This window comes from Sus scrofa, chromosome 13, assembly GCF_054392235.1.
Source record: "Sus scrofa isolate SSC_HxYL_T2T_F1_AM1 chromosome 13, Sscrofa_HxYL_maternal_Yorkshire_Landrace_v2.0, whole genome shotgun sequence".
NCBI classification, from domain to species: domain Eukaryota; kingdom Metazoa; phylum Chordata; class Mammalia; order Artiodactyla; family Suidae; genus Sus; species Sus scrofa.
The window spans coordinates 223908120-223920488 of NC_139395.1; the positions used below are offsets into that span (position 1 = coordinate 223908120).

Genomic DNA, 12369 nt, shown 5'->3' on the forward strand with positions numbered 1-12369 from the left:
GAGATCAGCAGTGAGGACACGCACGATCCCAGGGAGCAAAGGGCCTCTGCAGGTGGGGCGGGGGTGGGGCGGGGCCGGCGCCGGCTTGGTCTTGACCCACGTGGCCAGAGGCGAAACTTGAGCAAAGACCAGAGGGAAGGTTAGCATGGGGGTTTCTGGGGATGGGCATGGGCCTGGCCTGTCCCCAGGACAAGGACAGGGAGAGCAGTGGGGGACAGCCACAGGGTGGGGTGGGGGTCACTGCTTAAGGACTCAGAGAGCAGCGGAGGGATACCGACCAGGGGTGTGGGGTGGCCTGGCTCTGCTGGGGCAGTGAGGGAGCTGGGGCAAGGGGTCAAGGGCGAAGGGCGGACAGGGCAGACACACAGGTAGCCACATGAGAAGGGCTGGCATTGGAGCTGGCAGGTGCAGAGACGCAGGGCAGTGCGTCTGAGTTCAAGTGTGACCCGGCCCAGGGAGGACAGGCTGGCCACCTGTGAGCCAAAGCGCTGAGGGCAGCAGGCAGGGCGAGGACCCGGTTCCAATGTTGAGCTGGGGACACGTGGAAGAGGCCTCAGCTGGAGACGTACAAGGGAGCCATCTGCGTGCTGGACGGCAGAAGGTTACCAGGGGAGGGGCCGTCCTGATGCAAGTGAACAGCAGCCTCGACTCCAGAAAGAAGCCCGAATGCCGCGATCACAATCACGCGGGGTGCATGTCCTGACCACGCGCCCTGACCACGCGGGGTGCGTGTCCTGACCACGCGCCCTGACCACGCAGGGTGCATGTGCGACAGGCCAGCATCGCCACACCCTGCTGACAGATGCAGGCACAGGACAGGGCACTGGGCAACCACACGACGTTTGGTGGAGCCCAGTGAAAGCTGCGGAGGTGGTTTTCAAAGAGAACACCTCGTGACAGCCCAGGGAGGAGAGGCGGCCTCGAGAGCGCGGCCCGCTGCAGCCCCCGGATGCCGCTATCCTCAGGCTCCCACGGGGGCTCCTCTCAAGAGGTGATGGGAGCTTGGGCCGAAGAGAGAGGCCAAGCCCTGCGTGGCCAGGACCCGACAGCTGAAGCAAGGGCCTGGCTGGGGGCTGGGCACCCACAGGGTGACCAGGAGGAGTGCCGGGAGGGGCCACGCCAAGGGCACACAAGGCGGGAGAGAACAGAGGGTGGGAGAGGCCGCTGCTAAAATGCTACGGCGGGGAGTTCCCTTTGTGGCTCAGTGGTAAGGAACCCGACGAGGAACCATGAGGATGCGGGTTCGATCCCTGGCCTTGCTCAGTGGGTGAAGGATCCGGTGTTGCCGTGAGCTGTAGTGTAGGTCACAGACGCGGCTCGGATCCTGCGTTGCTGTGGCTGTGGCATAGTCTGGCAGCTGCGGCTCTGATTCGACCCCTAGCCTGGGAACCTCCACACGCTGTGAGTGCGGTCCTAAAAATAAATAAATAAATAAATAAATAAATGACATAACATAAAATGCTGTGGCGCATCGGGTAAAGGATCCGGTGCCGCCTCTGCGGCGGTGCAAGTTCGATCCCAGGCCCGGGAACTTCCACATGCCACAGGTGTGGTCGAAAAAGACAAAACAGAAACGCCATCCTACACCTGTCTTCACCTTCTCTCGCTCCACCTGTCTTCCCTGCAAACACAGACACCGACCCCCATTCCGTACAGAGCCAGCTGGGACCCGGGGCACGCTGGGCACAGACCTGGTGCAGGAGATGCCCACTCTCCCGGCATGGCCCAGGTCCAGGAGGCCCTTGGCCAGGTTCTCCGCAGCAATGGGGCACTCTGCGCTGGGCGCCAGCGCCCTCAGCCGGTCGGTCACGTCCACACAGCAGGGGGCCGCAGGGAAAGCCCGCATCTGGCGCCGGAGTTTCTTCCGCGCTGCTACAGCTTCCCTCCACCTGGAGACAAAGCGCCGTTACTGGGGCTTGGAAGGGTTCACTGCAGGCAAATGCAGAAACACCTCCAGCATAACAGGCCAAATGGTTTCTGGCAGTAAGTTTAGTTTCTTTAGGCAACAGATCGCAACCTACGAAAGGAATCAGGCATGCAGTCAGAAGATGCATGATAGCAAATGAGTAGCGGTGGAAAACAAACTACCCAGCTTAAGAGGGGATGCCAAGGGAGTTCCCATGGCGGCACAACTAGGAACCACAAGGTTGCGGGTTCAACCCCTGACCCCACTCAGTGGGTTAAGGATCCGGCATTGCTGTGAGCTGTGGTGTAGGTCAGCAGCTGTAGCTCCCAATGGACCCCTAGCCTGGGAACCTGCATATGCTGCGGGTACGGCCCTAAAAAGCAAAAAAACAAACAAACAAAAAAAGAGTGAATGCTGAGCCATCTTTGAAGCCAATTTGGTACTCTGGATACAAACACGGGTACACATACCCTTCGACAGCAGACCCTGCCGGCGGGAATTTATCTGCAGACATATGTGCACCTGTGTGAACTATCTGTACAAGGATGGCCACTAGAGCAGGCTTTGTCACAGCTAGAGGGAGAAAGCCACACGGGAGCCCTCCACCAGGGCCAGGCAGGTCATTTATGGTGCACTCCTGGGAGGCCACCTCGATGCACAGATGCCAGCGGGGAGCGCCCACCGTGCTGCTGCGGCCAGGCCTCCACCTTATGCAAAGGCAGCCAGAGGAGTTCAGCACGGAGTAGGGAAGGGCTCCCCTCTGTGCCAACCGCAGAGGACAGAGCATCCTGGCTGGGACACAAGCTGCTGCTGCTGCTGCTGCTCCTTGCCAGGGGGTGACAAGGGTCCTTGTGGCATGAGGATTCTTTCCCACTGAATCCCTTTTATACTATTGCAACTGGCAAGTATACTATCAGTTTTAAAAATGTTACTACGGGAGTTCTTGTGATGGCTCAGTGATAACGAACCCGCCTAGTATCCAGGAGGACATGGTCGATTCCTGGCCTCGCTCAGTGGGTTAAGGATCTGGCGTTGCTGTGAGCTGTGGTGTAGGTCACAGACACGGCTTGGATCTTGCATTGCTGTGGCTGTGGTGTAGTCTGGCAGCTGCAGCTCTGATTCGACCCCTAGCCTGGGAACCTCCATCTGCCGTGGGTGCGGCCCTAAAAGACGGAAAAAAAAAAAAATTATTATGAAACGAATCACCATACAACATACATAACCCAGTGTGCCCATTTTAGAGATTCATGATACATCTCACAGCCACCTCCTCCTGTCCAATCAAGAAGCGGTGGCCATGACCAGCACTCGAGACCCAGGGCCCTGCTCAGTCATACACCCTCTCCTTCCCAAAGGCAACTACTGTGTTGGTTCTATGCTCACTCACTTCCTTCCCTTCTTTAGGGTCACGTTACTATACAGAAACCCAAAACTATTCATCTAGTTTGAACGCATACCATGGATGTTGCGCCCACTTTCCTAAGAACTGTTTTTTTCCACTCTAAGTTATGGTTTAGAAATTGATCCACGTGGGGGCACGCAGCTGTGACTGGCTTATTCACGGCATCTCCCTGTGTTGCGCACAGTGGGTGAAGAGCAAAAGGTTACCTCTAAACATCTGCTGAGGCAGGACCAACCCTCACCCCACAATCTAATTCCTGACTCACCCCTTAGCTTATACCTTCAGGAAGGAACACGCTCCACGTGTGTATTAACAACTGGTTCCGGAAACATCTTTATAAAAGACTCTCCCTGTGTGCGCTGGCTTCCTCTGGAAGGACACAGGACTCACCGCTGGAGGTACTTGCAAAAGCGCTGAAGCTCCTGGAGGGTCTCTTTCGCAGTCTGGAAAATTTCCTCCCCAAGAAACAGGTCCACCAGGTGGGCACAGACGTCCTCACAGCAACGGGTCAGGCGGACCCTCTGGTCTGTCTCCACCGCACTCCTAGAGAAAAGGGCCATCAGCACAGGAGACACCCCCACTCTGAGGGCTTGGCTTCAAAGCATGAGTTCACATCCATGGACTTCCCGTCCGGCACAGTGGTAACAAACTGGACTAGCATCCATGAGGATTCGGGTTCAATCCCTGGCCCCACTCAGTGGGTTAAGGATCCAGCATTGCGGTGAGCCGTGGTGTAGGTCACAGACACGGCTCAGATCCTGCATTGCTGTGGCTGTGGTGGAGGCCGGCAGCTGCAGCTCTGACTGGACCCCTAGCCTGGGAACCTCCATGTGCCGCAGGTGTGGCCCTAAAAACAAAAAAGGCCACATCCTTAACACTGAAGTGTATATGATATCTTCACTGTAAGAGAAGCTTTAAAATTTTATTGTATGTAATGTACAGACATCCGGGAAAACAGCGGAGAAAAAAACTAAAGCGGTACAGGGTACCAAGTTAGAGATCCCACAGGGCCCTTATAAACAGCCAAAAAATAAGCCTTTATTTTCATAAAATAGTTACAAATTTTCATTTTTAAATGGCCATTGAGACACCTGGCTGACCAGCATGTGGGCTTTGTCAGCAGGCCAGCGGGGAGCCTGAGCACCTTACTTACTGCAACTCCCGGGAGCAGGTGTCCCGCACGCATTCTGTCACCACGAGCTCCGTCAGCTCGGCCGCCAGGCCCTGGCTCAGCTGCGTCAGCACCAGTTCCCTCTCTTGTTTCAGCCTGGGGGGGAGGAAGAGGGCGCAGAGCTCAGTGTCCCCCCCTCTGTGGCCCTGCAGCTGCGGCCGAGCTGTGCAGCCCGAGTCAGCAGCCCGGCCCCTGGCCTCGCCAGGGCGGCCCGCGGCCTCCCTGCTCCAGCTCCGACCAGACGCGTGGCTGCTGCTGCTGCTGCTCGGGGCGGGAAGGCGCGGGGAGCCGCGGCCCGGAGCCCCCGCCGCCCGCATCCGCTGCGCTCACCGCTCCTCCTCGGCCCGCCGCCGTGCCTCCTCCCTCCGCGCCCGCTCCTCGGTCACTTCTTCGGCCGCGATGCGCCTCAGAATGCCCGTCGTCGTGGCTGCTACCAGCTCCTCCACAGCAGCACGGGAAACCCTAGACAGACGAGGTGGAGGCTGCTCTGAACACGGACTCGCAAAAGCCACGCAAGCCGCATGACCAAACGTCCAACACCGGCCTGGGAAAAACGACTCATTTGGCCTCCAGCATAAAAACCAAGCCCGTGGCCAGGAACAGGCACACGCTATCAAAGGGACTCGGAAAGAGAAGGAAATCCAAATAGACCTGTAACTGGTAAAGAGGTTGGCTTGGCATTCGAAACCCTCCCAGCAAAGAAAAACCCAGGAGGACATGGCTTCACTGGCAAATTCTACCAAACACTTAAAAAACTAACACCAATCTTCCTGAGACTCTTCCGCCAGACGAGGGGCAAAGCACTTTCTAACATCTCTACAAGGTCAGCATTCCCCTGGCCCGACAGCAAAGCCAGACAAAAACACTGCAAGAAAGCTGGACCAAGATCCCTTACGGATACTGAAGTAAAAAATCCTTAACAAAATACTAGCAAACCCCCAATGAAGCAACGTACTTAGAGGATTATACAACACTGCCCAGTGAGCTTTATTCCCAGAAAGCAAGAACGATTCAACAAATGAAAAAAAAAAGGAGTTCCCATCATGGCGCAGCAGAAACGAATCTGACTACGAACTGTGAGGTTGTGGGTTTGATCCCTGGCCTTGCTCAGTGGGTCAAGGATCTAGAATTGCAGGGAGCTACTTCGTAGATCGCAGACATGGCTCGGATCTGGTGTTGCTGTGGCTGTGGGACAGGCCAGGAGCTGTAGCTCCTATTGGACCCCTAGCCTGGGAACCTCCATAGGCCGAAGGTGATGCCATAAAAAGACAAAAAGGGGCAAAATAAATAAATAAACATTCTAGTACACATAAAGTGATACAATGATATGAAAGGGTCTTATTTTACCTGTATAAATATAGGTTACACAAAAGGGTCAATCTTTTTTTTTTTGCTTTTTTAGGGCTGAACCTGCGGCATATGTAAGTTTCCAGACTAGAGGTCGAATCAGAGCCTCAGCTGCCGGCCTATGCCACAGCTGCAGCAACGAAAGATCCAAGCCATGTCTGCGACCTACACCACAGCTCACAGCAACGCTGGATCCTTGACCCACTGAGCAAGGCCAGGGATCAAACCCACAACCTCACAGTTCCTAGTCAGATTCGTTTCCGCTGCATGATGGGAACTCATTTTTTTTTTTTTTGTACTAGAATTTTTAAAAGGTGTTTGAAATCCTCAAGAAAGCCTGATTTACTAAATTTATCAAATTTTAACTTTTTTAGGGGGAGCCGCATGTGTGGCATATGAAAGTTTTCAGGCTAGGGGTCGAATCGGAGCAACAGCTGCCGGCCTACACCACAGCCATAGCAATGCTCAATCTAAGCCACGTCTGCGACCTACACCACAGCTCACAGCAACGCCCGATCCTTAACCCACTGAGCGAGGCCAGGCATTGAACCCACATCCTCAGGGATATTAGTCAGGTTTATAACCCACTGAGCCACAGCAGGAACACCCAATCAGATTTTAACCATTAACTACAAAAGGTGCTTAAGAGTTTAGAAAGATTTTGATTATTAACTTTATCAAGACTAGATGTTTGAAGTGTTAAGTAAAATCAGATATGTAAACTTAGTAAGTGTAGTTTGAAATATCTAGGAAATTTCATCATGGTGTAAGCTGTAAATACTATAAAATATTTAGGGAACTTTATCAAATTTATAAACTGAGACTTAATGCATGTAAACAGATGTTCCAAAAAAAGTGAATGTACGTTTTTAACAGAGAATGAACTAATTATTACCAGATCCTGAGCCATATTTAAAGAAAGACGGTTCAGGAGCCTGAGGATGACGGCCGCCTGGCCAGCGGGCCGCCAGTGAAGCCGGTACCGACTGGCAGCCGAGCAGCTTGAGAGAGGAACCGCCTGGAGGGACCCCGGCGGCCCGGGCGCGGGCTGCGCGCTTACCCCAGGGCTGTGGCTGCGAAGGCGGCCCCGGCGGCGCCCACCTCCTCGCAGTCGCTCTGAAGCACCTCCTGGATGAGCTCGTCCACGACCTGGGCCAGGTCCTGAGGGGCGGGAGGCCAGAGGGGTCAGGGCGCCGCCGCGACCCGGCCCCGGGACCCGGCTCCCGGCTCACGACCCGGCTCCACAGCCCCCGGGGCCGCGGATCTTCCCAGAGGCATGGGGCACCCGGCGGCACCCCGCCTGGGTCACAGGTCGCTCGCAGGCGGCGGCGTGAAGGCACCGAGCGACCCGCCGCGGGCCGGCTGGGCGCGTCTGGGCAGGGCCAGCCCGGGGCCGGCTCGCTGCGCTGCCTGTGGCGCCGCCTTCTGGGCGGCTCGTCCAAGGGCCGGCTGGGGCGAGCGGACACGCGAGGGGTGCAGGATGGTGTGGGGACCGCTGTGACGAGGCCAGGGCTCCTCGGCGAGCCGGGTGGGGAGCCCCGCTCCGACGCGAGGCTGAGCGACCGTGGGCGCGTCCCCTCCTCGGCCTCTGCCGCCCTCTCTGGCCCGTGAGGCCCGCAACACGGCCCCCCGCGGGGCGCAGGGCTCCGCGCCGAAAACGCGCCGCGCGAGTCTCCACCGCGGCCCTTCCCAAGCGAGAGCCCAAGAGGCCAAGGCCGGGCCGGCGGGGGCCGGGGTCCCGAACGAGCCCCCACGCCGGGCCGCACGTGCAGCCACCTGCGTGAGTTCAAGAGCGCGCGGCCCGGGCCTCAGGCCCGCGGCCGTTTGCGCACGATCCCCGGACCCTGACCGGTGGGCTCCTCACCGCGTCCGAGTACACAGGCGCCGGCTTCGGGGGCAGGAGCTCCGGCGGCACGGGCGGCGGGAGCAGGCTGGGCACCGCGCTGGGGGTCAGAGCCTGGAGCTGGGGCAGCGAGGCCGCAGCGGCGCCCGCGGGGACGGGAGGCTGCGGGGGCGGGGCCTCGAGGGGCGGGGCCGCGATGGGCGGGGCCTCGAGGGGCGGGTCGGTCTCTGCGCCGGCGCTCTGCTCGCCTCTCGCTGCACCTGGAAGGCAACAGGCAGGTGTGGGCCCCACCGGGACCCGGAGGCCTGGCCGCCGCCCGAACGCTGACACGGAGGGCCAAGCAGCAGGCGCCAGGAGCCATTCGGGCCGCGCCGGACACCGAGCTGAGGTCTGGCCGGCCCAGGATGAGGCTTCCTGGAGGGACACGCAGCTCGTCCCCTCGGGAAGCGGCAGCCCCACTCACCCGCTGCGTCCACGCCGGGTCTCTGCGTGCCTGCGGGCAGCTCTGCCGCCAGGCTGTCCCCGACGTACTTGTTCTGGGAGTTGAAGCTGCACACGGGGGTGTGACGAGGGACGGGCGGCAACGGCCCCCCATTCACAACCTCCCCGACCGACACGGTCAGCTTCCTGGTGATAAACACTGACTTCCGGGCCTTGGGGGAGCCCTCTGGCTCCAGGAACGAGGACCGGTTCAGCTCCACACAGCTGCCCGACCACAGAGAAAACAGCCGTTAGGCGCGCGCGCGAAGCCGGCCTCCTCTCCTCGGGGCCCAGGGCCACGTGGGCACAGCCCAGGGCGCCCACCGCTGCCAGCTGGCCTCCGAGGGCAGCTCTGCAGAGGCAGGTGGGGCCGGGGAACACCGACTAGGACACGACAGGCTACGTATCAGGGAAGCAGGTTCTGGGTGCGGCTCCACAAGTGCCACCGCGTTCCCCGAACCCTGAGTGCGGCGGAGGAGAGGCCACGTCCTCCCCAAGGGGCCAGGGCCCGACCTGCACCGTGAGGTTCTTGAGTAACTTACGAGAAGACTAAGGAAGAGGTGGGTCTGAACCCTGACCTGCCCATGCGGAGCATGTGACCTGGGGACGCCCCGGCTGCTCTGCGCCTCACTCCTTCCCCTGCACCCGTGACACACGCCCTCTGCAGGGCTCGGCACACAGCTGGCGCCTCCTAGCCGCTCCCCGAATGACAAGGGAAGAGAGAAGAGAGGGCCGGCCACCGCTCGGCTCGTACCCGTCCGAAGCAGTGAGGCCGTGGCAGCTGAGGACGTCGGTGGCCTCCTCGCAGTCCTGGAAGAGCAGCATGCGCACCACGCTGTCCAGGGGGAAGACGGTGGACCGCTGCGGGCTCACGGTGTACGCCACGTTGAGCGCACGGAGCGCATCCCTGCGGATCTAAAAGACGACAAATCACCGAGTCCCAGAGGGTCAGCGCCCATGACCACAGGTGCGCCGGGGCGGGGGCGGGCTCCTGGCACGGCTCCCTCCCTCTGGAAAGCAAGCTGGGTGCCAAGCTTGGTGATCCTTGGGCTGTCTGCCCAGTGGAAGATGCCCAAGAACCATGCAGAGCAAGCAGTTTCACACACAGAAAAGGCTGGGGCATGAAGGCCTTCTTTATAAAAGCAGAGCAAGGAGCCCCCCACCGGCAGGGCAGAGAGAGGGCATCCTGCAGCGAAGAGCTGGGGGCCAGAAATCACCACGGAGATGGCGGGCTGTGGAAAGGGTGTGGCATGAAACGCAGTAAAAGTCACAGGCAAAGTTCTTTCACAGCACCTGACAAGCACTTTAAAAATGAAGAGAGGGAGTTCCCGTCGTGGCTCAGCAGAAACAAATCTGACTAGTAACCATGAGGACACAGGTTCAATCCCTGGCCCTGCTCAGTGCCTCGAAGATCTAGCATTGCCATGAGCTGGGGTGTACGTCGCAGATGCGGCTCTGATTTGGTGTTGCTGTGGCTGTGGTTAGGCCTGCAGCTGCAGCTGGACCCCTAGCCTGGGAACCTCCATGTGCCATGGGTGCGGCCCTAAAAAGGCAGGAAAAAAAATTAATTCAAAAAATAAAAATGAAAACGCAGAGAGGGAAACATGAAAATGCTGACAAGCTAGTCACCCAGGACTCTGGAAACTTCTGTGCCTCCTCTTCAGTGTGCTTTAACCAGTGCAGCCCGTAGTTGCAGTGTCACCTGGTGGCTGGCACTGCTCGTGTCGTGCCGCAAGTACAACACTGAACAAACAAGATCCCTGTTCTCACGGAGCTACTGTGTCAGGAGAGACCAGCACGGAACTGAATGGACGTATAAACACGCAGTGTGCCGAGCGGCAACAGCGTGACAGGAAAAGCAGAGGAGGACAACAGGGAGCACTGACGGGCTGGTGGCCAGCGTGGGCCTGGCCCAGGACCCAGAAGAGGGGAGCTCAGCCCTGTGAGGCGAAGGCCCGGCAGGTGCAAAGGCCCAGAGGCAGGAGGGTGCAGGGGCTGGAGGGGCTGCATCATTGCAGGGGGAGCTGAGGAAGGAGGGAGGAGGTCTGGGAGACAGTGGGGCCCTGGGGGCCACCGCCAGTGAAAGGCTTCGTTTTTCTAAAGCGGAAAAAGCACTTAGATTTCTTTTTAGTCTAAAATTATTCAAATGTGCACAAATGGTTAACATTTTAGTGACGTTAACTAATCATTGTAAAACAATTAACTAGCAGTTGTGTTTATCAATGGACAGAGTCCCCCAAGTGGCACAGTGTCAGAGATCTCATTCGTTCCAGAATTTCAGTTCCGTTGGAAACCATCAGGCCTGACAGAGCACGAACTTGCAGAAGACTCTGCCTAGGATGTGGCGGCGGATTTAGTCACTGTTCAGAGGAGAACTCGTGAGCAAAGAAGAAAAATGACCTGGAGCCACAGAAACAGCCAGGCAGGTCCCTGAGACCTTCTGTCCAGTGGGCTGCAACAACTCCCGGCCAGGACGGCCTGGGCACGCCTCTCCTATCAGCCCCGAGCGCCTCTGGGGCTGGGGCTGAAATCTGAGACCAGTTCACCCGTGATGCAAAGCCCTGTCTTGGTCACCCCAGCGCAATAAAGAGCAGGCACTTGAGCTCACGGCTGATGGACTAGCCCACTGGGCTCACTGCATGGGAACCTATGTCTGCCTGTTTGCCTTTTGATTTCTTGGTTTCCATGGACGGTGACAGCGCTAAGCTCGAGCTGGTTCATTCTGGAGAGATTTCTCTCATCTGAGCCCGAGGGACAGTACTTTCCATCACAGGGCCTCTTGCGGGGGTGGTCATGGTGCCAGCCCTGTGACACGGGTAACACGGTGCCCAAGACTCACTCAGCCCACAACCTGAGAAGCTCTCCTCGGTTCCGCACGTCCAGTGCCAACACTCACCTGATTAAAGTAACGGTGTAAGAGACAAGCGTTCAGGTAAGAAGCTGACTGGACCAGCTTGAAAAACCGCACAAAATTATTACTGTTCAATGCAGCAAAAGCCTGAACAGCAAACTTCACCTCCGAAGAGTTTCGAACGGCAGGGTGGAACTGCTGCACTTCTCTGTTAATTAAAGATGAACGGCGTTAGCATGGGCCGACACATCCACGGCTCCCCAAGCTCAAAGCTGCTCCTCTCAGGCCGCCTCAGAAACAAAGGTTTTCTTCAAAACGATGAAGGAAAAAGCGAACGAATGCAAGCGACAATGTAAGAACTGTCAGAGTTACTCCCACGCTTACGGACTGCCAGCTGTGTTTGAGGAGGACACCCAAGAAACGGAATTTAAAAGGAAACTGATTTGGGAGTTCCCGCCGTGGCTCAGGGGAAACGAATCTGACCAGTGTCCATGAGGAAGCAAGTTCGAGCCCTGGCCTCGCTCGGGATCCAGTGTTGCCATGAGCTGTGGTGTAGGTGGTGTAGGTGGCATGGCTGTGGCTGTGGCTGTGGTGTAGGCCAGCAGCTACAGCTCCAATCTGACCCCTAGGTTGGGAACCTTCATATTGCCATGGTGTGGCCCTAAAAAGACAAAAAAAAGCATACTGATTTGACTGAATTATTCAAGACAGGGGACAGAGGCCTATCACATATGAAAGACTACATGGCCATTTTCCATAACACGTTTATCTCCAAACGCTTAATTTTAAAACTTAAAATCAATCACGTCTAGCTATTCTGCAACCAGAACACCCAGGGAAAACACTAGGCTGAATAAGAGCCTGGGCACAAATCAGGGTGTCTGGGGATGTAGGTCGCCAAGGGCAGGAACAGAGGCCCAGGGGCTCGGATGGGTGTCTCAAGCGAATGTCCACAGAGGAGTCAGAGCAAGCTTTAGATTAAAATTCGCTCCTTTTGCTGGGCTGCCCCTGTAGCATATGGACGTTCCCAGGCCAAGGATGAATGCAAGCCGCAGCTGCAACCTACCCTACGCCATGGCTGCAGCAATGCTGGACCCTTAATCCACACCACAGGGGGAGCTCCTAAAATTCATTCCCGATACCCCCCTCCGCATTTTCCTTTCACACAACCTCCTCCTCGCCTATTACTTAGACCTTTGAGGAGGTCTGTGCACACACAGAGGAAACGCCAACAGCTGATGGGGGCCCTGAGTTTCCCTGGCCTAGTCCGCTGGCCTCATCTGCTCATCGTGCTGACTCCTTCCTTCCTCATTTTCTTCAGCTGCCAAGAAGAAACGGTGCTCGGAGGGGATCTGGGCCCACCCCGGAG

The 12369-nt window shown here is 57.5% G+C and overlaps 1 protein-coding gene across 10 annotated transcripts in view; it reads right to left on the reverse strand.

The window, feature by feature from the left end:
• The window catches only part of MCM3AP (minichromosome maintenance complex component 3 associated protein), a 50072-nt gene that overhangs the window by 20324 nt on the left and 17379 nt on the right, over positions 1-12369 (reverse strand). For all 10 annotated transcript variants that reach the window (XR_002341354.2, XR_014825293.1, XR_014825291.1 and 7 more), the window contains 9 exons: positions 11046-11208; positions 8904-9064; positions 8133-8374; positions 7691-7929; positions 6887-6987; positions 4810-4941; positions 4462-4575; positions 3699-3851; positions 1692-1889 (listed from right to left, as the gene is read on the reverse strand). Coding sequence is in view for 5 of the 10 variants with exons in the window: in XM_021082493.2 (XP_020938152.2) it covers positions 1692-1889; positions 3699-3851; positions 4462-4575; positions 4810-4941; positions 6887-6987; positions 7691-7929; positions 8133-8374; positions 8904-9064; positions 11046-11208 (1503 nt within the window). In the remaining 5 variants the exon portion in view is untranslated. The remainder of the gene's footprint in view (positions 1-1691; positions 1890-3698; positions 3852-4461; positions 4576-4809; positions 4942-6886; positions 6988-7690; positions 7930-8132; positions 8375-8903; positions 9065-11045; positions 11209-12369) is intronic.